Raw genomic sequence first — 27,708 nt, 5'->3', positions numbered from 1 at the left:
CTCTGCACTGAATGTGGAGTCTGCTTGAGACTTTCTCCCTCTTTCTCTGCCCCTCCTCCTGCTCTGCTTGCTCTATAAATAAATAAATAAATAAATAAATAAATAAATAATCTTTTAAAAAAGATTTTCTTTTTCTCTCTCCTTCTGCCCCTCCCCCCACCACCTCATGCTCTTGCTCTCTCACATTCTCTTTTCTCTGTCTCTGAAAAAAAAAAAAAAAAAAGACTTGTTCTGGCTAGATCAACCCCCTCCCCCAGCCCGCCAAGATGAAGGGTATGAGTTCCATATAGTATAAATGTTACACAAGCACATCAAAAGAATCTCAAAATCATTAGTCATCAGGTAAATGCAAACCAAAATCACAGTGAAATACCACTGCACACTCACTAGAAAAGCAAAAATTAAAAGACTAACGATACAAAGGTTGTTGAGGATGTGGAACAACTGGAACTCTCATATGCCACTGGTACTAGTGTAAAATGAAACCACCTTGGAACACGGTTTGGCTTATTGGACATTTATATATTTTCTTCAGTGAGATTGTTATCTAAAGCATCTACAAAGGGAAGATCTAAAGCATCTACAAAGGGAAGAATTTATATGGGTAGGCACCCAACAGAGTTTGCCACACAGTGAAATATACAGTGCTGTATCTGTTGACTATTGCCATAATAATGCTGTGTAAAAAACCATCCCCAAATGCAATGGCTTAAAACAACAGAAATATATACTCTCACACCCTTCACCTGGGGATTAACTGACCTAGCCAGAGCACGAATACTTTTTGGCAAATTCATATAAAGTTAAAATATATCAACTACATGAGCCAATAATTTCATTTCTGGGGATTTACTCAAGAGAAATAAAAGCCCACATCTACACAGAGACTTGTACATGTAGGTTCCTAGCAGCTTTATCTTGAATAGCCCCAAATTGGAAATATCTCAATGTACACTGATTTGCAATGGAATACAATGCAGCAATAAAAATGAAGAAAGTATTGCTACATACAAGAACATAAAATATAATTTTTAAACTTATATTGAGCAAAAGAAACCAGACAAAAAGAGAGTATATACCATATAATTACATTAAAAATTCTAGAAAATCTGGGCAGCCCGGGTGGCTCAGCAGTTTGGCACTGCCTTTGGCCCAGGGTGTGGTCCTGGAGACCTGGGATGGAGTCCTGTGTCCTGGAGACCTGGGATGGAGTCCTGTGTCAGGCTCCCTGCATGGAGCCTGCTTCTCCCTCTGCCTGTGTCACTGCCTCTTTCTCTCTGTCTCTCATGAATAAATAAATAAAATCTTTAAAAAAAATTCTAGAAAATCTGTTGTGGCAGAAGACAAATCGATGATTACCCAGAGCCTGGGGTGGAAGAAGGACCTGTAAGGAGATTCAAGGCTGGTATATACGATCAGCCAAGAGATCTTGGCTGGTATATATTTGTTGAACCTTATCCAAGCAGGCACTTTCTATAGGTACACATATTAAATTGCAATAGTGTAGATTACAAATTCTCTCCTTCATCCTCACCAGCAGAACCCTAGTTTTGTTCACAATAGCAGTATGCTTCCTTTTTAGTTCTGGATGATTATTTAGTTCTGGATGATTATTTGACATGGTCTTGGCCTGTGAAAGGTAAGCAGAGGCCCCTTCATGGGGATTTTAGGAAAGCTCTTGGCAGAGGGCAAATTCAGGCAGCACCAGGTACAGACTTTCTCTGCTAATAGACTGAGCCCATGATTCTAAATCACTGACCTCTTTTGCTCACCTTCCAGACCATGCTCAGTTTTAGAATCTCAATTCTAAACTGAGCAACCCTGGCTCAGATACCTAAGCAGTAGTTTCTTTTCCTGGCTCAGGGTCATTGATCAGCTATCCTGCCTGGTCTCAACTACTTTTACACTTCCCTATGGAACTCACTTTCATAGTCTAGGGGTCCCATGCAGCCACCATGACTCGCCATGCTGTCCCCAAACTGACAGGTTCTGTCTTCTCCAAGTTATTTTCCCAGTCAGCTGACCATGATTCATGACTATGACTCTTCTTTTTCCTAAATGGAAATATTCACATGTTTTTTTCTGAGTGTAAACTTTGACTGTCCTTACTGGCATTTTCCGCCACTGTGCTCTTCTCTCTGTGACTTTTCCTCATGGCACTTATCTTTGTTTTCATAATATAAATATATGTGTGATTATTAAAGTAGTGTCAGTCTCTTTAAAGAAATGTTAAGCTTCAGAAGGGCAGAGACCATGCCTCTTTTATTCACATCCTTATTCCTATGGTACTCCCTATATGGTAATGAAGAATAAATGAACCAAACCTCCACATCAATTGCAGGTAGCAAGCAGATTTCTAATTCATTAGCTCAGATTACTGTTCATGCCATGATCATTTTTTGAAAAAGTTAAAAAACCGTGAAGACTAGGTTCACTAAAATATACACACTACCTAATTTCAAATGGGCCATTACAAATAGTCAACAATCATTTTTAGCTCATGTTAATTTTTTGACACTTTTCTTATATTATCTATTAAATATCACTTTGGCAGGAAATCTTATTTCCCGTTTTATAAATCATGATCAGCTAGTTTGAACTCTCTATTTTTTCTTTCAAAGTAGGTTATTTTTTAGGGGTACTTCTTCAACTTTCAACATGGAAGGCATGCCTCTGCTTCCCCTGATACTCTGGGATCTTGCTTCCTTAATCACCCTCTTCTCTCTACACCAACGACAATCTCCCCTTATAATTGTCTCTTTCTCTTCTGTCCTGTTGGACGAATTTGTTCATTCATTCAACAAATATTTATCAAACACTAAATACCTTGCATTGTTTTAGGCTCTATTTGGGAAGATATCAATGAGCAAATTCTCATTAGAACTTACATAGGGGAGCAGCCTGGGTGGCTCAGCGGTTTAGCGCTGCCTTTGGCCCAGGACCTGATCTTGGAGACCTGGGATGGAGTCCCACATCGGTTTCCCTGCATGGACTCTGCTTCTCCCTCTGCCTATATCTTTCTCACTCTCATGAATAAATAAATAAAATCTTCAAAAAAAAATAACTTATATAGGAGTGGAAGGAGACAGACAATAAACAAAACAAATACATTTATTACAGTATTTAAGGTCTAAGGAGAGAAATAAAGCAGGGCAGGGCAGGGGGGAATTTAGGAAGTGATCTGTGGGAAGGTTTCAATTTTAAAAAGGGTGGGCAGGAGAGGCTGCACTGGGAAGGTAACAGAGCCTTGAAAGAAGTGAAGGTATCTGGGTATTAGGTGCTGAACTGTGTATCCACCCCCGCTCCCCCCCATTTCCAAATTCCTATAAAGTCCTTGCCTCCAGTACCTCTGAACCTAACTGTATCTGGAGATAAGGCCCTTAAGGTGATTCAAGTAAAATGACACCTAATGAGGGTTATGACCTGGCTGGCCTGTGGGGCTAGGAAACCAGTGAAAAGCATTCTATACAAGAAAGACTGAAAGACTGGGTTAAATATAGCTGATAAGGTGAAGACAGAATTGTCTTTTTAGCGATGGCTAAAGTGAGAGCAGTCTTGGTAGAATTGTGAGCTTGAAAGCTTGACTGTAGTGTGTTTGAGAGGGAGGGAAGAGAAATTGAAGACAAGGAGATAGAACACTGGAGAGCTTTGCTGTATTGAAGAGCAGGAAAATGTGGCAGGAGGTGGAGGAGGAAGTGGGGCTGTTTGTTTTGCTTTTGGAGGGAGGAAATTAGAGCATGTTTATATGCCAATGTCTTTAAAAAACATTTTCAGTTTTGAGGAGGCAGGAGCCTCCCAGCTAGCTTCCTCATCTTTGACGGTATTCTTTTGGATACACTGCAGATGGACACATTTTACCGTCTCATCCATCTGCTCAAAAAATGTTCAGGGTCTCTTTGGCTGCTGTAGGAAAAGTTCCAATGCCTTAGTTGGACGTTCAAATTTTCTGCAGTTTGGCCTTCTGCGGTTTTATCTTTCTTCGTCAGAGCCCTGGAGTGAGGCACAAAGCATGTCAGACCAGGGTCCGAAAGCTCGGATGAAGTCACAGTTCTGTAAATACTAGGTATGTGACTTTAGACAAATTCGGGGGCAGTGCGCTGGGCCTGGGCTCCTTCCCCTTTAGAACGAGGAAGGGGGCGTGTCAGGTGGCCTGGCTCCTCTGTGGGTCACCAGCATCTCTAGCAGGCTGTAATTATGAGCATCATCGTGGCCACAGGCAGGATACCCTCCGGAGGAGCCTGCCCTGTCCCTTCCACTTCTGGGGACCAACACGTCCCGTACAGTCACTTATTTTCCCTGCTTCGCTTTTGCCTTTCCAAACAGGCCAGGCTCTAGAAGAACCACAGCGGCAGCTCCTTTAAGGTCGGCCGCCTCCCCGCCACCGGGGACTCGCCTCCCACTCTAGATAGATTTCACTTGGGACCATGCGCTCCACAGTCAGAATCGGCCACGTATTAAGTGCCGCTTCCAACCAATCAAGAAGAAGTTACCTCAGACCTCTGGAGGAGCATCGACTTCTACCAATGATCTGCACGTCTTCTCTAGCGCCTCATTTCGAGGGGGCGAGGCCAACTCAGCGCTGGCCAATCTGCTCCGGGGAAATGTATTCCGGGTGCTGCGGGGCCTACCAATCAGGTGAGAAGATTGCGGGGAGGGGCGTTTCTCATTGGTAACCGCGCCCGGAAGGGGGCCGGGCCTCGGGAGAGAGCAGTACGATTTGATTGGCCGGCTTGCTGTTGACATCCGGGGAAAGTCCACCTTCTCCAAGCGGACCAGCCTGCAGCTCCAGAGTGGCGGTGGCTGCGGCCAATCAGCGGGGAGACGCGCGGAAAGTTTGTTCAATGGGCGATGACTGAGGGAGGCTGTCACTCAGGTGGCGGTGGCGGAGGCCGGGCTAAGACGTGGCCGGTGGATCTCCGCTCGGCTGTCCGGGCCGTCGGGGCGGCGGCGGGGTGCCTGGCGCGTTGTGGTCCCGGTCGGGCGCTTCCAGTGGCGGGAGAGGCAGGCGCCGGCGGCTGCACCTCCATGCCCGTAAGCGGGGCGGGCCGCTGATGGAGCGCGCCACCCTCCCGGGGCGGCTCGCGCGGACGCTGCTGCTGCCGCTGTTGCTGGGGCTGGCGGCGAGCAAGGTGGCCGCAGGGCGCGCCCCCGACCTCCCCGCGCCCAAGGCGGAGGCGGCGTTCGGCCTAGGCGCGGCGGCCGCCCCCACTTCTGCAGCGCGGCTGCCGGCGGCGGGGGCCGTGGCCACGGCCGAAGTGACGGTGGAGGACGCCGAGGCAGTGCCGGCGGCCGCGGTTGAGCAGGAGCCCCGGGACCCGGAACCTGACGACGAGGCCGAGCTACGGCCGCGCGGCAGGTGAGTGGCTCAGGCTGAGCGCCGGCACCGGCGACCCGGGAGGCCACTTGTTTACGGCACGTGTGCCGCGGAGGATCCGGGGTCTGGGTCCCCTGTAGGCGGTGGCCTCTCTCGGAGGAAGGACCACCGGTGGGTGACCCGGGAGCGAGCGCGGGGCCGCGTTCCCATCCCCCGGGCCAGCGACAGGCCTTTATCCCTGCTCGCAGGCCAAAGCAGCATCCTTGAAGGTGTCTGGGGGATGCTGAGAGAATAGAGCGCAAAGGTGGGGAAGAAACATCACTTTCCCTCTGTTCTTGTTTTCGAACTTTTTTCGTGTTGCAAGGACTCCCTCCCCTTTTACTTCTTTGATGAGTCACTCCGTATCTCTGCTGGGTTGACAACTGTTAGGGAAAAGGACTTCACAAAGACATTTCTACCTTTCCCTTTAAACACAACCCTGTAGTGGCCCCTGGGCCAGGGGTGAGGTCAGTATTTCGTGAACTGAGATCCACAGAACATCTGCATCAGAATCACCTGGGGATGCTGGTTAACTGTACAGTTTTTTCAGGCCCCATCCCAGTTGCACTGAATTAGACTGTCTTGGGGCAAGAACCTGGAATCTGGGCAAGTTTAACCAGAGCTCCAGGTAATTCTTGAACACACTGAAGTTTAAGAGCTGCGGGTAGGTCTTGAATTTGGGCAGTTCTTTGATATTTAGAGGGTTTTAAGATACGTAAACATTTGAAATTGGATTGTCTTGGTTGATTGGTTAACTTCCTTTAAAATGTTACTGCAAATACATGTTTTTAAGCACTTCGAAATCTTAACACAAACGTCAGTGTTTTAATGGTAAAACATTTTGCGGGCAGCCAATCTCAGCACGACTGGGGAGAAAGTGATGTCCCATCTAACAAATGGAGTGATAGAAAGAGCATTAGGTAAATTAAACCAGAGAAGGCTGGAATCTGGATTAGAAAGTATTGTAAGCTTTGAATGTAGCAATTGCTAGATCCTAACAAGTTAGATTTAATTTTCAGTTAAATATCAGAACCTTGATCTGTATATCTGGAAACTACTAAAATGGGATAAGTACTAAAATTTTCTAGGCACTATTTAAATGTTTATATGTAGATTTTTTTCCTTTTAAGTAGCACATATTTGACAATATTTTCATAGATTTTGCTAATGGATGAACTTTCCTGGAAGAGAGAGTCTTTTTGTTTATCTTAAACTTCTGAAGCACCTGCCCAAAGTAAGTTATGTGAAGTAAAGTGAGATGTTTCATTTTTCTTAGAGTACAGATGTTCCGCAGCAGGTACTTATTAGCACTTACAACCCACAAGATGCCCTAGGGTTAAGGGTTATGCAGATAGTCTGTCTTCCAGGAGGTGAGTGTTGCCTCGTAGTGAGGATTGAATGAAGAGACCCATGATGACATTATAGAGCAGAACCAGTGCAAATGAAATGCCCTGACTGTCCCAAGGTTTCTGTGGTGTTCAGTGGGTGGGGTATGGGGATGAAGTAGGTAAAAAGAGAAGGCTGTGGCAGAATGAGTTGGTTTATGAAATATGAGTAGGATCATGATGAGCAGATACTGGACTTGAGGAAATAGCAAGAGGCACAAAAGCTGGAAAGTATGTTTAGGGAACGTTTTTGCTGTATACCTGTGTGTGTGTGTGCACGTACATGTCTGGGCATGCTCTGTGTCTGTATACCTGTGTGTGTGCATGCGTGCTCTGTGTATGAGGGAGATACAGACATGCACACGTGTGTGCAGGGAGTTGTGGAAGATGAGGCTAGAAAATATGTTGGGACCAGATTCTATATGTAGAGTCTAACATGAGTGGCATCGTCATCAACCCAGGAGCGTGTTAGAAATCAGAATCAGGCAACATCCACTGAAAGAGTAAATGCATTTTTGACAAGATCACCAGATGATTCCCATGCACATGATAGTTTGAGACTTACCATTTGAGAAGTGTTGTGTAGGGTAACTTGAATGTCAGGTTTGATTAAAGTTTATTGTTTTTAACAATAAACTTTATATGTATGTTGTTCTATATCCCTAGAACGGAAGGGATAAATTTGAGAGATTTGAGACAGGATCTTGGTTCCTGGCGAATAAGAATTGATTTCTCCTCCCATGAAGCTCCTGTCCACAGATTGAGACGGGGTGCTCAGATTGCTAGATGGTAAGGATTCATCCTTTTAAAGCCCCACACCTCTTTATGGCATTGTTCAGCCTGACAGCAGACAAGTTCTAGAAACATTTATACATTCAGAGGAAGGAGCCTGTGTAAACAAGGTTGAAAAAGAAAGGAATAGAGGTGGAGGTAGTTGGAGAGGATCTACTTGGCAAACAGGAGGACTACTTCCTTCTCAGAAACAGGAGAGTGGAAACAAGGAGACTGTGCCTGGCGGAGAGTAGGTGATCTTCCGCTAACAGAATTGTCTAGGAAGAGATAGACCAGTGTTTAGGGGCCTGCCAGGTAGCTTGAGGTAGTGTAGAAAGTTTGAGAAGCCTTGGATAAGTAAATTGATAGTGCCAACAAAAGATATGTATGCAGGGTTTATAAAACTTCTTCCTAAGTGCTCCTTAAAAAAGTGAAAAGCCGGAGAATACCAGTCAGTGTTCCATAATAATAGACCAATATCCTCTTTGTTTAAAGGAGGAGGGTTAGGGGAACAGATTTGAATTAACTAAATGTTTATTACAAACAACTGTGAAGAGCTATGGTACTTGCAAAACTGTTTTTAAAAAGAGGGAGGTGGGGAATTGAGGTCGCTATTTTTGCATGCTGTCTTTCGATGCCCAGGAAGCAATAGGAGACGCTCTGGTTCGTTTTTCTTTCCTCAGTGGAGTTCTCATTGGTTTTATCTTAACTGCTTACTTTACATCTCAAGAGCATGTGAATTAGGGAATAAACTTTTTTTTTTCTTTAAAAAGTAACTAAAATAACTTGTCTTTCTGACAGCAGCCTTGTCAGTGCTTCTGTTAAACATTAAATTTAGTTGAAATTTAAATGGGATGCTCACTAAGGAAAGCTGGGAAGAAGGTTGCAATCCCGCCTCACTGCTCGTTTTTGTGCACATTGGCATAGTTAGGAGTTACCAGTTTCCTGACTCCAACACAAATGGCAAATTGCTAAGTGTTACTCGGGGTTTGGAGGATGGAATAGGCATCCTCATAGTGAGGGCCTCCAAGGACCTCAAGAGCTGTTAAGAACTAATTTTATCTTAACTATCACACTAATTTGTAACATATTTCTGCCTCCTCCCCCCCCCTCTAATTCCCCTCTAACAACAGTATACTAAATTTGATGTTAATCTATGATGCTCCTTTGTCATCTGTAAACTAAGTTCTTTGTATTTAATGAGATAACATGAAAATATTTTGCAAATTTAAGATGATTTCATTTTTTCTTTCTCTCTTGTCTGTCCTTTCACAAACTGATCTGATGTGAATCATGGTACAAAATCTGGTGTTCCTCAGATTTTCAGACTCATAATTAAGTTTGTTGGTTTTTTTTTTTTTTTTAAGCTAATATAACCAATGAATAATAGAATCTCAGAATACAGTGTTAAAAGGGAACTCAGTCATCTGGTCCCAATACTGCTCACTTTTCTGACCCCAGACTTTTTAAGTTAACTAGAAATCCTATTTAAAGAAGAATTTATGCATAACTTGCATGGCAAGTTGTAAGCCAAAATAAACATACTTTAGACAAGTAATGAATTATCCTTCCTGTCTAAGTTGTCTTTTTAGCTTATTGACACCTGGGCTCTAGATATGATATGTGAGAGGACTGAGGATACTCTGTTCTTTATTTAAAGTATGAAGCCTTTACACACTGAGGCATTTTGCAGAAAGGGACTGGGTCTTCATCAGCTTCTGTGAGCTGTAGCTCCAGCATGCCTCTTCACTTCCTAAATACTGCCTGGGAACTCCCATCTGGTTTTTTCCTCTTTTTGTAAGAGACAGGCTGCTGAACATTTTTACTGCAAAATATTTTGAAATACAAAGAGGAGAGCTGGTAGGTTGCAGAACTAAATGTGAAGGGGGAAATTTGATTAAAATATTTTGATTAAAAATGTTTCCTAGAGCAAAGTAGAAAGTGTGTCCAAAAATGCTTTAACCTAATAGAGAAAGGATATCTGTCATTCATGTTGTCTATAATATTGAAAACTCAAATGATATTTCTTTAAGGTGTAGCTGATATGTCAGTTATAAAGTACAGTTGGTAATTTTTGACATGTTTGTTGTGATTGGGTGCAGGGCTAGTCTTGTGATATGTTTAAATAAAGGAAGTTTGATTTGAAGATTTACTTAGTAGGTGAGGACTAAGAAGTATAGTCCAATTAATACTAGTTTGTTTTTGAACAAGAACATATGCTTTCTTGAATGAGAGCATGTGTTTAGGTGGAGGATTCTTGGCTACATCAAAAAACAGATTGAACCAAATCACATTTTTAATTTTGTAGAGTTTTGTTTTCCCTTTTCCCCTCCTCTCAAAGAAAGAAAATGTGCAATTAAAAAATAAGCACTTGTTAATGTAGAAACTATTCACTACATATAATGTTCTCTTGTCACCTGCTTCTTTTTCCCACATAGGAAATTTCTACAAGTAGTAAGCCTCCTTTAGAATTATTATATGAAAGAATTCAGGATCTACTCTCAGACTCTGATAAACTGTATTGTAAGTAAGCAGGTATTCTGGATGACTTAAGTCAGAGCAAACAGTTTTTTTAAATAGGATCTTCACTGTGTCATAAGGTCATTTCTGCTCAATAGAGGGCAAATCAGAGCAGTAACAGGATAAATGGTATCTTGATGAGATTTCTGTGATGAATAAAAGCTGCACATTGTAGTAATACAGTAGTGGCTACATAATGAAAACTTATTGTTAACAGAATGATAGAGTTTAAAAACCTAAATTCATTCTTCTGTCTGTTCAAAACCTGTTATTTGGTATGTGACCTGAGGCAAGTCACATCTTTCTCGGTTTCTGTTTTATTTTATATGTATAATAGTATCTGCCCAACTAAGATGTTTTATTTAGTTCATTATATTCGTTTCGCAAACATTTACTGCATTTAACTGTTACATGCCACGGATAGATAGATGGGCAGCTGAGCTAGCCCTTGAGCCCTAAGTCTTGACAGGGAGATCATTGTGTTAAAGAATTAACTATACTAGAATGGATAGTGAGTGACATAAGAGGAATTTGAGAGTAAAGACAATGGAAGTATCAAGTGAGTGAGTCTTTGAATGTGAAGTGTCAGGGCTAGTCTAGGCTGCAGAGTCCAGAGCAGTGATTCCCAAGCCAGGGCTCCTGGACATCTATAGATCTGCAAAGGTAAGAATGGGGATCCATGAGATTGTCAGTATTTTTAAATAACAAAATGGAATTAGATATCCAGTGTGGAGAAGGCTAATTAAACAGTCAAGTTTTTTGGTTTTGAACTAGAATTGTATCAAACAATATAGTATTCTTAGCTATGTCTTTTCAGAAATCTTCAGTATTTTGATTGGTATTAAATATTTCCTCTAAAAAATGGGGGAGTTCATTAGAAAGAAATGTTTGTTGCTTAAATGAAATCATTTAAGATGTGAAATAAAGAATAAATTAAAAGGGAACTTTGTTGAAAAGTTAAGAAACGTGTGTGCGCCCGTGCGTGCGCGTGCACATGCGGCAGTGGAGTGGGGGATTATGCTGATTACGAAAGGCTCAATGTGCTATAGCAAGCAGTATGCCCTTTATTCTGTGAGCATGGGAAGCTTCAGAAGTTTATCAGATCTCTATTACAGAAACAAAACTGTTGGAACTGCAGAAGGGACAGAGATGTGAGGCAGGAAAATATGTCAGAAAGGCTTTTGAAAATGTTCTGATGAGAAGTGAGAATTGGCTCTAGGACAAGGGCAGTGGTAACAAAGGAAGGAAAAGATTCAAAAGCTTCAGAAATAGAATCAGTAGTACATCACTATTGTCTAAATGTAGAGCATGAGGGAGAAGGTAGACTTGATGTCTGATGCAAATGTTAAGTGACAAGGTAGATGGAGAAGGATGTGGGAGAAAAGATTTAGCTGAACACACTGTGGGGGTAAGAAGCATGCCCTGATGAAAATGCAGAAGTAGAGCAGGGAGAGAGACAGTGAACAGTAAACATTGTATAGGTTTGGGAGCTCTCACTTTACAGGTAAAGGCAAAGCTGTGGCCATTGGCAAAGTTAGAACTCCATGACCTGTGTGCTGGAGTTTGAGAGCACTAGGAATAATGGGGTGAAGAGAAGTGTCCTTGTAGAAGTCGGGGAAAGGAGAAGGTCCAGAATGAGGAGCCAGCCACTCTTTCAGCTGCTGCTGCGGGACAGACTTGATGAGAATGGATCTGGCAGGAGGAGATTGTGGAAAACCTTGAGAATAGCTTTGAAGCATTGGATCATGCGTAAGAGAACAGCGCTTGCTGTTGAGTAATCCAAACAAATGCCTTTGTAAACTAAAGCAAGGTGTGAGAGATAGAAATTTCTGAAGAGTTCATTGACAGAGTTGACCAATAGGCCTTCTTCAATCAGGGTAATAGATTATTTCTTTACTCCAAAGAAACAGCGCTTTGAGGTAAGTCAATATTTGCCAAGCTGGTCTTATTGCAAGGCTCACCGGGGTTACTTGTCAGGGGCTAGCTCCCAAGCCCCCTCTGGTGGGATGGGACCCATGAATGTTTACTGGCTTTTAACAAGCACTCCAGATTATTTTTATGATCAGGCAAGTTTGAGTTATGCTGAAGAGGAGAAGAGCCATAGGGATGTGTATACAGGTCTGACTTCAAAGCTCTAGTTCTTAAAAAGAAAAAGAAAATGCTCCAGTTCTTTCCACTGGAAATGCTGCCTCTGTGGTCCCTTCAATTTTTAAATAAGTTAAGGGCTTTTCATCTTGTTCATAGAAACCTGAAAATAGAGTGAATGGATTGTGGGTAGAAATGGCATTATAGTCTCCCTATTTGGGGAGAGATGTTCATTTTTTATCTCTGATGTTTATTCTAAACGCTTATGACTGTCCTCTGTTTATCCCTGCATTCAGCATTATCTATCTACTTGATGCTTTTCTCAATCCATAGTATGTCCATGAGCATCTCTCTCTTAGAATGTGATTAGACACAATAGTCTAAATTGTAGCATCCCTTTTTTGCACTGTAGTGCTGCTCATTTCAGCCACAGCAGGGGTACTTCCTTCCAGAGACGTATTTGGGAAGGAGCCCACACTTAATATTATGGCTAGTTTGTAGCAGATAAGAAAATGGTTTTGTTTGTTTGTTTTTAACATTTTACAGAGTTGTAGGGGATTTACTGTTATTCCCATTAAGAGGGTAAAAATAATTAAGGTACCCCATTCAAACCTAAGAACCAGATTACATTAAATATCAAAAGCAGTTAAGGGACGCCTGGGTGGCTCAGTGGTTGAGTGCCTGCATCACCAGAGTCCTGGGATTGAGTCCCACATCGGACTCCCTATAGGGAGCCTGCTTCTCCCTGTGCCTATGCCTCTGCCTCTTTCTGTGTGTCTCTCATGAATAAATAAATCTTAAAAAAAAAAAAAAGCAGTTAAGAGAATGATATACTTAATTGTTCCTGCCCACGTTTTTATTTCTTTTAATTATTACCCAAATTTACACTTATTTTCTAGATATAGTACAAAATCTGAAACTATCTTGTTTAAAAAAAACAAAATCTTTGACTCAGTTAAATGCACCCTATATGATAAGTTGTCAGTGAAAAAATAGATAGGTATTAAACTCCAAGTGACTTATTAAAATATTTTTGTATACACATAAGATACACATGCATATTTTATTGTTGGATTTTTTCCTTGTTTTGAAAATGAGACCTAGAATTTTACCATTCTTCTCTGCATACCTCTAGCCCAAATACCTACATACTCAGAAAAATTACAGGATTTGTTGTTGTTGTCGTTGTTATAAGTAGAATGTCTAGGGTGATAAACAATGTTCGTTCTTAATTAAAAACAAAAAATAGTATCTGAAATGTTGCAGTGATCTCCTTAATTTCTCATGGTTATCACTGTTTGTTTATACTAAATTTTGTTTCAATTAGAGTGGTTTTCATTCAACCATCTATTTGTGGTTAATGATTCCAGAATAATTAGACATTTCTACAATGGTACTAGGGAAGAGTTAACTTGGTTCTGAACCCTGGATCACTATTAGATTCTGTTCTTTTATTTGTAAATTGACACATATAAGGTATGAATTTTTTATACCCTTCATTATAAAATAATTTTCTTTCTCAGAGTATCTGTCTGTTCCCCTAATTCCTGGTAGATCTCTTTAGAAAGCAGGTTAATGTGTAGGGAGGGGAGTTGAGTTGTTTCCTTTCTTTTGGTTATCTAAAATTACTAGAGTTTGTAAGTGACAAATCTTTATTTTCACAAATTAGACTAAGAGTTGCCATTTGAAAAATTCAAAATGAGAATTAGTGTATAGTTTGGAAACTAGATTGACAATTTTATTTATCCCCTTGATAAATTTATTCATTTGAGAAACATTAAGTTCTTTGAAAGGTTTCAACTGAGTTTATTGAACTGTTTGTCTTGATCATTTTATAGCTTCACTTTGAATTTGTATACAATGTACTTCAGGTGGATTAGAACAGATAAAAGTTGTATTTTATAATCCTAAAGTGGAACATCATGTGTTCTTGGAATTTGCATGGTCTTTAAAGCAGACAAATATACGTAACAAATTTGTAGAACAACTATATAACATATTCTTTCATTCAACAAATATTTATTGAGGACCTTTTATATATTTGAGAGTATATGTTCCAGGCAGACGGAACAGTAGCTGCAAAGGACCTGAGGGAATTGGAGAAGTCGTTTTGGAGAAGTCATTCTACCATATAAATCTGGTAGGCAGTTAGGTATATATAAGTCCAAAGTTCAGGGAGAGGGAAAAATTTGAGAGTTGCCGGCATATAGATGGTATTTTAAGCTATGAGACTGGATGGATGAGACCGTCAAAAAAAGTACATGTAGGTAAAGAACACTTTGAAAGAAGAGATGAGGAGGAATCAGAAAATGAGGCTGAGAAAGAGTAACCTGCAAGTAAGAAAAAAAATCTGGAGAGTACAGTATCCTGGAAGCCACATGAAGAGTGTGTCTCATGAAGGGCAGGAGAAATCTCTGGTCAGGTGCTGCGAGGTCATGTGAACTGACACCTGACCATGGGATTTTTCAGTATGAAGGTCATTGAGGACCCCAATAAGAACCTTTCAAGTGAAGTGACAGAAGCAAAATCTTGATTAGGAATAGTTCAAGATGGAAGAAGGGGAGAAGATCTGGAGACAATGTGTAAGAATTCTTTCAAGGAGTTTTGTTCCAGAGGCAGACAAGGAGTGGATTGAAAGCTTAGAGGGAGTAGAATGGTTCATTTTGTTTAACTGGTTTGGTTTTTAATTGGGGGAATAATAGGTTTGAAAGCTGAGAGGAATGCTCTGGTAGAGGAGAAATAATTGATGTAAGAGCAAGAAGAGAGATGTGAGGACTGGCAAATAGAGATCTGTTGTCTAAGCAGAAGTGTTGGTAGTGGATGGGACCATGAACAATTCACCTGCAGTAACAGGAGGGAAGATAGAATCATGGGTCCAGGTGGTGATAAAGAGAGAGATGTGATGGTGGGATTCCTTTTGATTATATCTATCCCTGAGATACATGAGCTTGGAAAAGCTAGTGTTGGAAGTTGAGGAGGAAAGAGAAATAATATAGTTTAACCTCGGACAGCAGGTGAGTAAATAGACCACGGTAGTATGCTGTGATGGTGGAGCAGCATTAATAGCCCTTTTCATGTTGGTGGTCATGATTAAAGTGAGTCCAGTCAGCATGATTATGTTTTTCTTTGGCCACATTCAACAGCACAGAAGTGAGAGTGAGAAAAAGCAGAGCATTGGATTAAACTAGGGTTAGAATTGTGCTAGTCAAGTGTGACATGTCAGGGGCCAGGAAGTGCTCCAAATGAAGGACTATGGGATTTAAACTGGGTATGAAAGAAGTGAGGGCCTAATAGTATTGAAGCTCAGGGTAAAAGTGACAGAATCAATGACATGTAGGCTCTAGTGGGGTCAGAGATTAGTGGGAGTGAGGGAAGCAGAGGAAATGAACCAGAAAGGGCTTGGTGGTGGGGGCTGGAATGCTTGAAATTTCAGTGAGGCAGGGGAGTTGTGGTGATTGGTAATGCCAAGGGCTAGAGTCTCACTATATGGGGCAGTGGTTGAGGCAAAGTAAACAGGTCATAAAAACCCAAAGAATGTGTTAATAGTGACTGTTAAACCAAGAGCTAAAATCCTCAAGGAGTGAGACTAGTAACCCAAGCATCAGAAGACAATACCTAGAGGGGATAGTGGATGGAGCAATCTGATCCTGAGGATTTTTAGACAGGAGAGAAAGTAATCTAGAAACAGCAATGAGATGCAAGAAGTACTCCCACCCTGTCATGGGACCGAGTGGTCAAGGGTTTTAGAGCAAAGAATCCTCTTTGCTTCAAAAGTGATGTTCTCAGGAAGAGCCAGGTTTCTACTCAAGCAAGAAGGCAAGTGGACATTCAGGAAAAAGTGTGTTTCAGGGTCAAGGCTTTCAGGGATTAGGGAAGGAAGACGAGGACAGCACTGAGAATGTTGAGGGATTACAGTGTGGGAATGAGGAATGATGGAGGAGTCTGGGGCTTTTCATAAGTGACCTGAAGAGTATATTGCAGTGGTCTTGGTAGGCCTTAGACAAATAGTGATAGCAAGACTGTAAGTGTTGTGAGGAGGTGGGCCCTCCCTCTTGCAATAGACAACGTCCTTGGGGATGGTCTGGTTTTCTTTCCAGTGTATGCAGTGAGGTGCCCAATATCGTAAATACCTTTTAAACTTTGTCTTATTATTTTTTAAATTTATAGATCATTAGTGATTATCAGCACTTTAGATGGGCGAATTGCTGCCTTGGATCCTGAGAACCGTGGTAAAAAACAGTGGGATTTGGACGTAGGATCTGGTTCCTTGGTTTCATCCAGCCTCAGCAAACCAGAGGTAAGAATTTTCTATTAAATGTTGATTGGAAATAGCTATAATGAGCAATTACTGATACCAGTAGTATGTATTTGTCCAGCACCCAATGGCCTAGGCGTGAGACCTGTCTGCCTCTTACAAGCTGTGTCTCCTTCTGGCAACTATTTAACTTTTCTGTTCTCAGTTCTCCTCCTTTAAAACAAGTGGCTAGTGTCACCTACTTCTTAGAATTGTTTTGAACGTTAAATGAGTTAATCATATACATGAGTAACTGTGAATACTATGTGCTGTATCCATCAGCATAGCTCATTACCTGAACTATAAAATGATCATCATTTCTTCCCCCTTATTATTACCACAAGGTGCCTAAGAATAATAAAACAAATATAAATAACTGTATCCTAATAGTTAGAAACACATGCTGCAAAATCCCATGAATTATTCCCTACACCTTACCTAAAGCTTACATCCTAATTATAAGCATGGAATTTTTTTAGAATGTAATTTTAGACAAATTTGATTATTTGCAAAAACAAAAAGAGAGATGGTGCTTCTAAAACTCCTAAGACACATGACTCCAAGACTTAATCAGTGACTTAGCTCCTCAGAGCTGTAATATTCTCAGCAATAAGTAAGGACACTACCTACTTACTTGAGGCAGGGGGCGGGTTAAATGAGGGAAGTTTATTTTTCTCAGCTTTTGTCTTGACTCTGATAGATTAAATCTCTGTCCAATTCTAGAGCTTTATTCTTTTGTTTAAATCATTTAAAGTAAGTCCCTCATTTGAATTGAGACTGCTGACATGGAAGCTGTCACCTCTTTTCCTGAATACCTTCAGTCTCCGATATATCTAACCAAGCTATGTTCCTCTGGGACACTCTTTCTGAATGCTCTTTTTTAATTTCATCCCTTTTAGAAAGCTAGGAGCACCTAAGTGGCTCAGTCAGTTAAGCTGCCGACTCTTTTTTTCTCTTTAAGATTTTTTTTTTAAGATTTATTTATTTATTTATTTATTTATGATAGACATAGAGAGAGAGAGAGAGAGAGAGAGAGGGGCAGAGACACAGGAGGAGGGAGAAGCAGGGCAGGCCCCATGCAGGAGCCTGACGTGGGACTTGATCCCAGGTCTCCAGGATCACGCCCTGGGCTGCAGGCGGCGCTAAACCGCTGGGCCACCAGGGCTGCCCTAGCAGCCGACTCTTGATCTCAGCTCAGGTCTTGATCTTAGGATTGCCAGTTCAAGCCCTGCATTGGGCTCTACACTATGTGTAGAGCCTACTTAAAAATCAAACCAGACCAAAAGCTTTCCAGCTGGTATCAGATTTGAAAACCCTATCATGAGAGGCTTAAGGATGACGTAATTAGTGGTGACGAGATTTTCTGATGGGAATACTGCTGCCAGTGCCCCATCTGGTCTTCTATAAACCCAGCCGGGATGCTTTCCTGGAGCATCCACGCAGGTGCTAAGGGAAATGGCAGTGCTCAGTCTCCACATTTGTGTGTGCTAAGCCCTGACTAGGCTTTCCTAGTGCTTACTATTTATCAAATGGTACAGTTTGCTAAAAAATATCTGTCAAGAATACTGAACTTCTGTTATATTGTGAATTATTGATATAAATAGCAACTCTCTGGTAAATTACACTAATAAATTTGAATCAGATGTAATATTGAAATGAATTATTATTCAGTCTAAACATTCATTGATTTGTGTTCTGCTGGGATTATGCTTGGGTATGCATGTTTTGCTTTATTTTTAAACTAGATATAAAAAGATGATCAGCAAAATCAGAAGACTGAGCTGTTTACATCTGAGGTAATATTATGGCATGTCATAGTGGTACAAAGCATGTGTGTGTTACACATGAACAAAAGATAAGTTGCATGGTATGACAAAGTAGAATGCAAATAGTTGTAATACCCTGAGTGCTATTGAGTGTGTTTAAATTATGTTAGCCATTTTAAGTACAGTTCAACTTTCTCGTCCCCAGTCCACACCATTTTCTGTGGTTTATTAAGGCTTTCTTGTTTTAAGTGCCCTCCTTCCTACCCACTGCAAACCCTAGATCCTTTGGATAGCATGCTTTTGAAATGTTAAATCTCAAGTATATTGCAAAGTTTCTCTGTGTCACCCTTACAATAAATGAAAAGCTCATTGGCCACCAAGCTTGCAGGAGACCTCTTTGCATTATCTAGATTTTCATTTTCTATTTTATGGAAAGAAAAGAAAAAAAATCTAAAGTACTGACCATCTGGGATAACACAGTAGGTTTACTAGACTTTACTGCCCCCACAAGTTCTTGAGACCATTTCTTGAAACAACATGTTTCTGGGGTTGTAGTATACATGTTACGTACTCTACACATGTTGTAATCTTCACACAGATCCTCCTGAGGTTGATGTCATTTTGTAGAAGAGGAAACTGAAGCTCAGAGAAGTTACTTGCTTGAAATTGCAGACCAACTAGATGATAAAGCTGGGACTGAACCCAGGCTGGCCTAACCATACCCCATTCTGCTTGCTGGAGCCATTTCCCCATGTGGGTGCACCTCCCCATTACAAACTCAGGCTGCTCCTCTAGTACAGCAGGTCTCAGACTGTATTGTCCCAGGACCCTTTATATTCTTAAAAATTGAGGAGGGCTCCAAAGAACTTTCTTCATGGGTTATGTCTACCTAGACTTAAACTATGTTAGAAATTTAAAAAGAAACTTTAAAGACTTGTTATTAAATAATTTTAAAAATGAACCCATTGATGATAGCATAAAAACATGTTGTTATGAAGAATATTTTCTAGTTTAAAAATATTTCAGTGAGAGGAGTGGTGGCATTGTTTTATATTTTTATAAATCTCTTTAAGTTCTGGTCTAATAGATAACTGGATTTTTGTATCTGCTTCTGCATTTAATGCGTTGCATTGTTGTTTTGGTTGAACTATATGAAAAAGAAAATCTGGGCACATACATATATGTAGTTAGAAAAGGGAGATGTATTTTTGAAGCCTTTTCAGATGGTTGGGTCATTCTTTTTTGATACTATACCAAAACAAGTGGAAGTTTCTTAAAGGTTAGTTGCACTGTAGAATCTGAAACCGTATCAGTGAACATTTTGTACTCTGTTATATTAACATCCATCTGTCTGTCTTGCCCTTTACTCATGCATGATGTTCTAACATCATTTGACAAATTCAGTGAGTTATACCGATCCTCCAGCTGTTGACATATTTCCTAACAGAATTATTTTAAAGATCAGATTTGCTATTATCACCACTGATCTCATCAGAAAAGTCTTTTAGTCCTGGGAAACTGTTGAGCTCACATTGGTAGAGACAGGTTCTCCAAAATTCTAATCTTTACTTGAAATTTTATCACAGTTATGGTCAGTTGTTTTCTTTGAAGTAAGAGGTTCACTTTGTGTATGTATTTTTGAGAAAATGTCTGACAGATACCCAAGCCTTATAAGTTTCATTTTCCCCTCAGTTTTTTAGGTAGAAATGGAACTCTGTGAACAGACAGTTCACAGCTCAATCACACAAGTGCTTTTCCTCAAGACGTGTTTCATTGGGTATTTAGCAGAAGTGCTGGTGCATACTTCCTTGGTAGTCATGCAAAAAGAGTAAAAAGATGTGTACTTAGGTCCTAAATGAATGAAATGAATGCTTTTTATTGCTTCATCAGAATATTCTTGAGTGAAACTTTTCTTTTCCTTTTGTTCTTTTCTTTTTTCTTTTTTCTTTTTTTCATTTTACTATGAGTGTGTACCAGTGAAGAATACAATGACTGCTATTTTGGTGTTTGATTCTCTTGATTCTCGTCTAAGGCACTAGCAGTTTTAGTCACCATTGCTTTCTTTCTTTCTTTTCTTTTCTTTTTTTTTTTTTTTTTAAAGTAGGCCATGAAACCCAGTACAGGGCTCAAACTCATGACTCTGTGGTTAAGACCTGAACTGAGATCACAAGTCAAACACTTAAGGGACTGAGCCACCCAGATGCCCCTAGTCACCATTGCTTATATGCCATCAGTGCAAATATCACCACAGTAAGAAAGCAAATAACACCTTAGTAGCAAAGCCTTTTGACTCTGCACCTCTAAAAGCATCCACAGACCACAGTTTGAGAATTGCTGATCTAGTATATGATAGAAATATTATAAGAATATTTGTAAGAGAAACAGGGATGTATTGTGAGCTTGAGCCATCTATTCCTTGGCAAGGTGTGCGTTGCATCTGCAAGTTGTGTTCAGAAGTTGGACAAAATACCACAGAAAGAGGATTTAAAACTGCTATTTGAATGAAAGTCTCTAACTTTTTGTGAGAAATAGTTAATTTGCTCTGTCTGAAGCCCAGCATTTGGTAGAAAAGGGTAGTGCAGGGAGGAGGGGCAAGTGCAGCAGGCAGAAGGAACTGGCATGGAGATAAAGCTGAAGCCACCCAGATGATGGGGGGAAGATCCGTGGCTCCTTGCAGGCACTCCTGTATTAAATGTCAGTTTCTCCACGCTTTCATTGAGAGTGGTATGAAGATGAGACAGATAAAACCTATAATGCCAGGGAAGATGTATTCCCTGTGAAGCAATTGGTAAAGCAACTCATTAATCTAATGAAGAAGATTTGATAGAGTATGTAATAATTTTTTTTAAACTTTTATTAATCTCTACCCCCCCCATATGGGTCTCGAACTCACAACCCCAAGATCAAGAGGTGGGTGGTGTACTGACTGATCCACTATATAAACATTTTTAAATTATTAATGATAGAGCAGTTGGTGATGAATCACATGTACTTCTGCTGCAATAATAACGTAAAGCCATGCAGGAACTGATTGCACTGTGTGGGATTGTGGAGGAGAAGCTGGGATTCAGAGACTTGAGTTCTAGTCAGGATTGTCCCATTAACTGACTAGATGGCCTGGCTAGATTCTTTAGTTCAGTAGAGCTTTAATCTCCTCCTCTGTAAAATTATGAGATTGCACTAAATCCTAAAGATCTTTGTAGCTTCAGGAATCAGGTACCATCAGATACATGAAACACCCAAATAAATGATCTAGAGGGAGTTTTCAACTTCCCCCTTTTTTAAAAACTACATTTAAGGATTCTTTAAAAAATAAAGCACAAATTCATTAGAAATTACCATTAGGTGTGTATGTCATTGCCTCTGGGGCTACTCTAAAATGTCCTTAACCTTCTCTGATCCAAAAGGCATATAAAATAGTATATTATGTCATTTTATTGGTGTTTTGATTATGTCAATGAAAAATAAGTTCCTAGAGGATAAGAGAGATTGACAGTTCCATTAAACAAGGATTTTACATTACATTCAGAACGGTGTGCTGCAGGAAGGTTGAGGCATCTTGAGACATAGATCTGATTTGCCACTCTACTCTTGACTAGGTATTTACAAACTTCCTCAAAAGAATACTGATAATAAACCAAGCTAAAACTGTTGTGTATAGGTGTGTGTGAGAGAGAGAGAGAAAGAGAGAGAGAGAGAGAATAAATGATAAACCTAAGTTCACTCCATTAACTGTAACAGATGTGCCCTAGGGTCTAATACTTACATAATAGTAGCTAAGAATTATTTTTTAATTTTCCAAAAGACTACCTGAGATAAAATCTGATTTGCTTTCCTCTGGTAATTTATATGCACATTAAACCTTGAAAAAACACTGAGGAGATTTTGCTGTGGTTCCTCATTGGTTGTCTTAACATTTTGTTTTGTAACATGTTAGCATGAGTTTTCTTTGAAGTCTCTGGGTGACATTTGGATCACATTTCACCAAATCTAAGTAGATATAATATCCTTGAACTGTCTACTTTTCTGTGTCTTGGAACACATTCATAAACACATAGAGGCCCTCCTAATGTTTATTTAGAATGCATGTTATAATTGTAAACATACTAATTTGTCTTAGATAATACCTTTGGCTTTTCTTTACTTAGAGATACCATATTTATTTTTTGTTTCAGTTTTCTGTTAAAATGCCTTTTTCTTCCGCCTTTAAAAAGAACAAACAACTCTATTATAAGTCTATAGCTAGAGTTTGGGGTTTTGTTTTATTTTCGGCATGTTTCTCCCCATGGGACACCGCCTTTCTGTTTCAGACAGGTGCAGAAACAGGCAACTATGATGCTAGAGCTTTCCAGCCTCCTCCTCACCCCTCATCAGACTGCATTCATTCTTTATAGGTGGGGGAGATTCTTAATAGTTAACTTGATTTATTCACAAAGAGCCCACAGTAGAGCCTTTGAGTAGTGCTTTATTAAGAGAGGATCTGTAATCTCTTTTAAAGATTCTCTTATTTGCACTGAAATATGTCTGGTCATTTTGCATTTTTTTTTCATTTGTCCATAAACTAGCACGTTTTGAGCCTCATCCGTCATTGAAGATCACAGTGTGTTGGGAAAAGTCACTGTCAATTCAGTCATGTAGCAAGCCAATGTGTAAATAATTGCTTAGGTTAATTGCTTTTCTTTTAATTATAGAAATGAAAGAGTGCTTTGATTTAATTTTGTTTTATTAATCTCTTAGCATGGCTGAAAGCTTTGCTGTGACCTAAACCAGTTTACTCCAGCATGCATGTTGCCAAGTGAGAAATTGATTTGACCTTATTTTTTAGGAAATTGACTTCACATGCACATTATCTACTTCATGAATGTATAATGACCTAACTGAAGGGAGAAATAGTTACTAAAAATCTGTGTTTTCCACCATGAATATGAAAAGTATGCTTAGGGGATGCCTGGGTGGCTCAGTCGGTTGAGCATCTGCCTTCAGCTCAGGTCATGACTTTGGGGTCCTGGGATCGAGCCCCATGGAGTTCGGGTTCCCTGCCTCAGCAGGGAGCCTACTTCTCCCTCTCCTTTTGCTGATCCCCCTGCTTGTGCTTTCTCTCTCTCTCAAATAAATAAAATATTTTTTTAAAAGTTAGTCTAATAGTTTTCCTTATTTTGTTCTATAAGGTGACTGTAGGTTGAAAAAAGAAAGAATGGAATAGTTAGTATCTCCTTGGCATTTCACTGCTCTTGGGTGTTAATTCACAATCTTTAATGATAATAAGTAACAAAATTGCTTTAAGATTTGTTTTTTCTTCAGCATTTCCTTTGAAAAAAAAAAAACAAAAACCTACATTTCCTCCTAAGCATGTCACGTGTGATCCCTTCTCTATACTGTAAGATTTCATAACCCCTTATGTTAGATCATCTAACTAGTTGTTAACCTTGCCTCCTTCCTTAGTCTGTGAGGTATGATTCCCAGGAACACTTTACTTTCAGCAAAAAGGCTCTCTTTATTCTCCGCATCATGGTAATTTCAATGTTTTCAGGGAAATAAAAAAAGTCTGCTTCACAAAGGGCTGGGACATTTTTTTTCTCTTAACATCACAAATAGTCAATTCTAGCATCTAGTCATCTAGTCACTTGCTTGTTTTAGCTTATTAAAAGTTACCATTTTATGTTCCATACACAGTGTATCATTTTTGAAGAAATAAAATACACAAAAATACACCTGTTAACTTTTCTTTAATATTGTTCATCTTTGTAATCAATAGTTCATAATCCTTCAGAATTTCCATATAATAAAGGAGAATTTTAGGGTTGATAGAGATTTCTGGTAATCAAAACTGATAACAGTTTGATATTTTTAATTCTTACATTGAATTCATCTTATTTAGCTTTGAGGCTTTGTTTTTAAATGGGTGTTATGAATCCACAGTTGGGGAAGAAATCATTGACATGACATAATTAAGCTTTCTACTTTCTCTTTGACTTTACTTTTGGAGCAGCTATTTAAATTCTAAAAGCTGGGGACCCCTGGATGGCTCAGCGGTTTAGTGCCTGTCTTTGGCCCAGGGCATGGTCCTGGAGTCCCGGGATCGAGTGCTGGGATTGAGTCCCACATTGGGCTCCTGCATGGAGCCTGCTTCTCTCTCTGCCTATGTCTCTGCCTCTCTCTCTCTCTCTGTCTCTCATGAATAAACAAATAAAATCTTTAAATAAATAAATAAATAATAAATAAATAAATTCTAAAAGGTTTTTTGCGATTTTTGAAGTTTGGTGTTCATGAACTGTAGTTACTTTCTGAAGTTATCTTACAGAGAATAAAGGAAGGTTCATGATGAATTTACAGATACCAAGATGAAGAGTTTATGTTTTTGTTTTAAACATTTTTCTTTAATAAATGTACATATATATGTATATACACATGAATTATATGAGAGGTTCAAAGTAGCACTACATATACCTAACAACTCTTGTTTGATTAGTAACATACAGTGTGCAAAGTGGTACCAAACGTATTCTTATTTAATCCTTGCATAACCTTGTAAAATAAATATTCTGTAAAAAATTTTTTTTCAAGAGAGACTGCATGTGAGGTGGAGGATGGTAATCCTAAGCAGGCTCCAGCCCAGCCTGGAGCCCAATTCAAGGCTTGATCTCACAATTCTGAGATCATGACCTGAGCCAAAATCAAGAGTCAAATGCTTAACCGACTGAGCCACACAGGTGCCTTGTAAAATAAATACTATGTTCTTCATGTGACAAAATTGGGGCTCAAAATGGGTCAGAGTTCTGTCTGGTGTAGGAGAGTTGAGACTCAACCCTAGGTTTTTGGACTTAGCCTGTGCCCTCTTTCCAGTGTTTCATGCTTTTTTTTTTTTTTTTAAACATAGTCTTAAAAAATCTCCTATCATCCAAATATTTATTCATTACAAAAGGAAAAATAGTATAACTGTACAGTGGGGAAACCCGACAGACACCAGACATCACCTTAATGAAGTGATCAAGGTTAACAACAAAAATAAGACTTATCAGCCTTAAGAGCTGCCTGATATAATGCACTGAGAAGGGCACAACATCACTTCTCTGGTTTTCTTGCCAAAAATACATACTCTCAATCCAATCACAAGAAACCATCGGGCAAACTCACATTTAGAGACATTCTATAAAATACCTGATTAGTTTTCTTCAAAAGCCCTAATAAGGTCTGAGGCTTTGAACAACAAAGCAAAACTAAGGCACGGTCACAGATTGAAGGAAACAGAAAAATATGATAAATGAATACAGTATGTCACCTTAGACTTGATCCTGGACCAGAAAAAGGACATTAGTGAAAATATTCAGGAAATTTGAATAAAGTCTATAATTTAGTCAATAGCATTCCTTCAATTCAAGATAGTAACTTAAGTGAAGCTAAATGAAAGATTTATAGAGGGCAGCCCGGGTGGCTCAGCAGTTTAATGCCGCCTTTAGCCCAGGATGTGATCCTGGATACCCAAGGATCAAGTCCTGCGTTGGGTTCCCTGCATGGAGCCTGCTTCTCCCTCTGCCTGTGTCTCTCCCTCTCTCTCTCTCTCTCTCTCTCTCTCATGAATAAATAAATAAAATCATTTTTAAAAAAAAGAATCGTTTATAGAAATTCTTCATACTATTTTTGCAACATTTCTGTCAATCAAATTATTTCAAATTATACTTTTAAGAAATCTGTGCATTGGGGAAAACTTCTAAGAGTTCCTTTTCTGGCAGTCTTTCCTAAAGAAAGAATCTGAAATACAAAATATGTTCATCATAACATTTTTCATAATTTTAAAAATTAGAAACAAGCTGTATGGTCCTAAAAAGGATGCTGGTTAATAAGTTATGATCTCTGGGCTCTTGGTTTTAAACAGAACTTGTGTGCTGTTGACATCCCAAAATACAAGTCTCTGCTGATAGAGCTGATGGCTGGCATCATATCTCTATGATAATGAACTGCCCAGGTCTCCCAATGCTCACCTGTTTCCTCTGTTATCTGTTGTCGTCACTCTTCATGCTGCCATCTGAATGATGTTGACACATCTACCTGTTCCTCCTCTGCCTAAAGCCCTGCAATGGTTCCGCGTTACACATAAAGTAAGGTTCAACTTCCTTACCATTCTCTGCTGGGTCCTACAGGAGCTGGCCAGAGCAGCCTCATTCAGTGTCTTAAACAGCAATGCTTCATGCCTTTTTCTTTTTCTTTTTTTTTTTTTTAATATTTTATCTATTTATTCATGAGAGACACAGAGAGAGAGAGGCGGAAACATAGGCTTCCTGCGGGAAGCCCAATGCAGGACTCGATACCAGGACCCTGAGACCATGCCCTAAGCTGAAGGTGGATGCCCAGCCACTGAGCTACCCAGGTGTCCCACTTCCTACTTTTGAAATACTTCAGTACTTAGCAACGTATCTGCATTCTGTACTAATAATTATTATTCTTGATGTGCTTCATCCAGAATAATTGCTGAAAGATATCATGTATATAGCAGACTTAGCATGCTGCTTAGCCTATTTTAAGTACTTTATATCTATTAAACATCCTTACTGGGAGAGTTGGGGGTATGTGACCTTACCACATCCCAACCAGAACTCCTCTTTAGTGGGATGGGAGTCTGGCAGGACTGTGCACTGGGGTACAGCAGGACACATGAGATCCTTACCCTGTGGAACTCATGTGGCACTCTGTGGAGCTAGCTGAGAAGACAGATACAGAGTAATTATAGCATAAATCATGGAATTGAGTGGTGGTAGCAGCCACATGGAATGGTGAAACTAAGACTTAGCAAGGATGCCTGACCTACCTAGATAAGGAAGCCAGAGAAGCTTTCTCAGAAGAGAGGATGTTTATGACTGAGGTCTCATGAGGAGAAGGAGCTGCCCTGGGAAGGAGCTGCCCAGGGAGCAGTGGGGAAAGACTGCCGGGGGCGGGTGGGGGGGATGGCCTGTGTGGAAGGCTTGCAATGGGAACCACCATGGTGTGCTCAAGACGCTGGTGGAAGGGGAGGATGGCAACAAAGGTGAGCCTAGGGGAGAGTAGTAGAGATGAGGCTATTAAGGGAGGCCAGAGCCAGGTTATACAGGGTCTAGTCAGCTGTGTTGAGCATTTTGGATTTTCTCCTGAGCCATCTGAAACCAATGAGGGATTTGAAGTGGAAAAGATTCTTCCACATTCAAAATGGAAAGGGTTCCTTGACATTCTTTTTTTTGCTCTGAAACTTTCACTGAACCTCTGATGAATCAAAGGGTTGTCTCAGTGAGTCCTTTGTATTACAAGCCAGTTATCTCTAATTGTGGAAGTATTTATAAACATTCATAAAGTATTCACACCAACTAGCAGTTGGAGAAACCTGGAAAAAACAAGAAAATTTCTAGAATTTTACTAAAGCCAATCTCTTGAAGCACTTTTTTCTCTTGGTTTCCTCTGACTCATCACTCTGCCAGAATTTTTAAATGTTGGAATTCTAGAAGTTTAAGTATAGGTCACTTTCTCACCCTATTCTTTTTCAAGGGGGTTGTGTGTCTCTGTTCCTAT

General features: G+C 40.1%; 1 protein-coding gene across 1 annotated transcript in view; it reads left to right on the top strand.

The window, feature by feature from the left end:
• Positions 1 to 4,827: 4,827 nt before the first annotated feature.
• Positions 4,828 to 27,708, top strand: part of EIF2AK3 (eukaryotic translation initiation factor 2 alpha kinase 3) — a 63,638-nt gene continuing 40,757 nt past the window's right edge. Inside the window, exons 1-2 of the mRNA XM_025994384.2 lie at positions 4,828 to 5,356; positions 16,282 to 16,411. Of these exons, the coding sequence (XP_025850169.1) occupies positions 5,052 to 5,356; positions 16,282 to 16,411 (435 nt within the window). The 5' untranslated portion in view covers positions 4,828 to 5,051. The remainder of the gene's footprint in view (positions 5,357 to 16,281; positions 16,412 to 27,708) is intronic.

The sequence above is a fragment of the Vulpes vulpes genome, chromosome 8 (genome assembly GCF_048418805.1).
Source record: "Vulpes vulpes isolate BD-2025 chromosome 8, VulVul3, whole genome shotgun sequence".
Classification (NCBI taxonomy): Eukaryota; Metazoa; Chordata; class Mammalia; order Carnivora; family Canidae; genus Vulpes; species Vulpes vulpes.
Note: the sequence above shows the minus strand (reverse complement) of the source record. Positions and strands in the feature narration are given on the sequence as shown.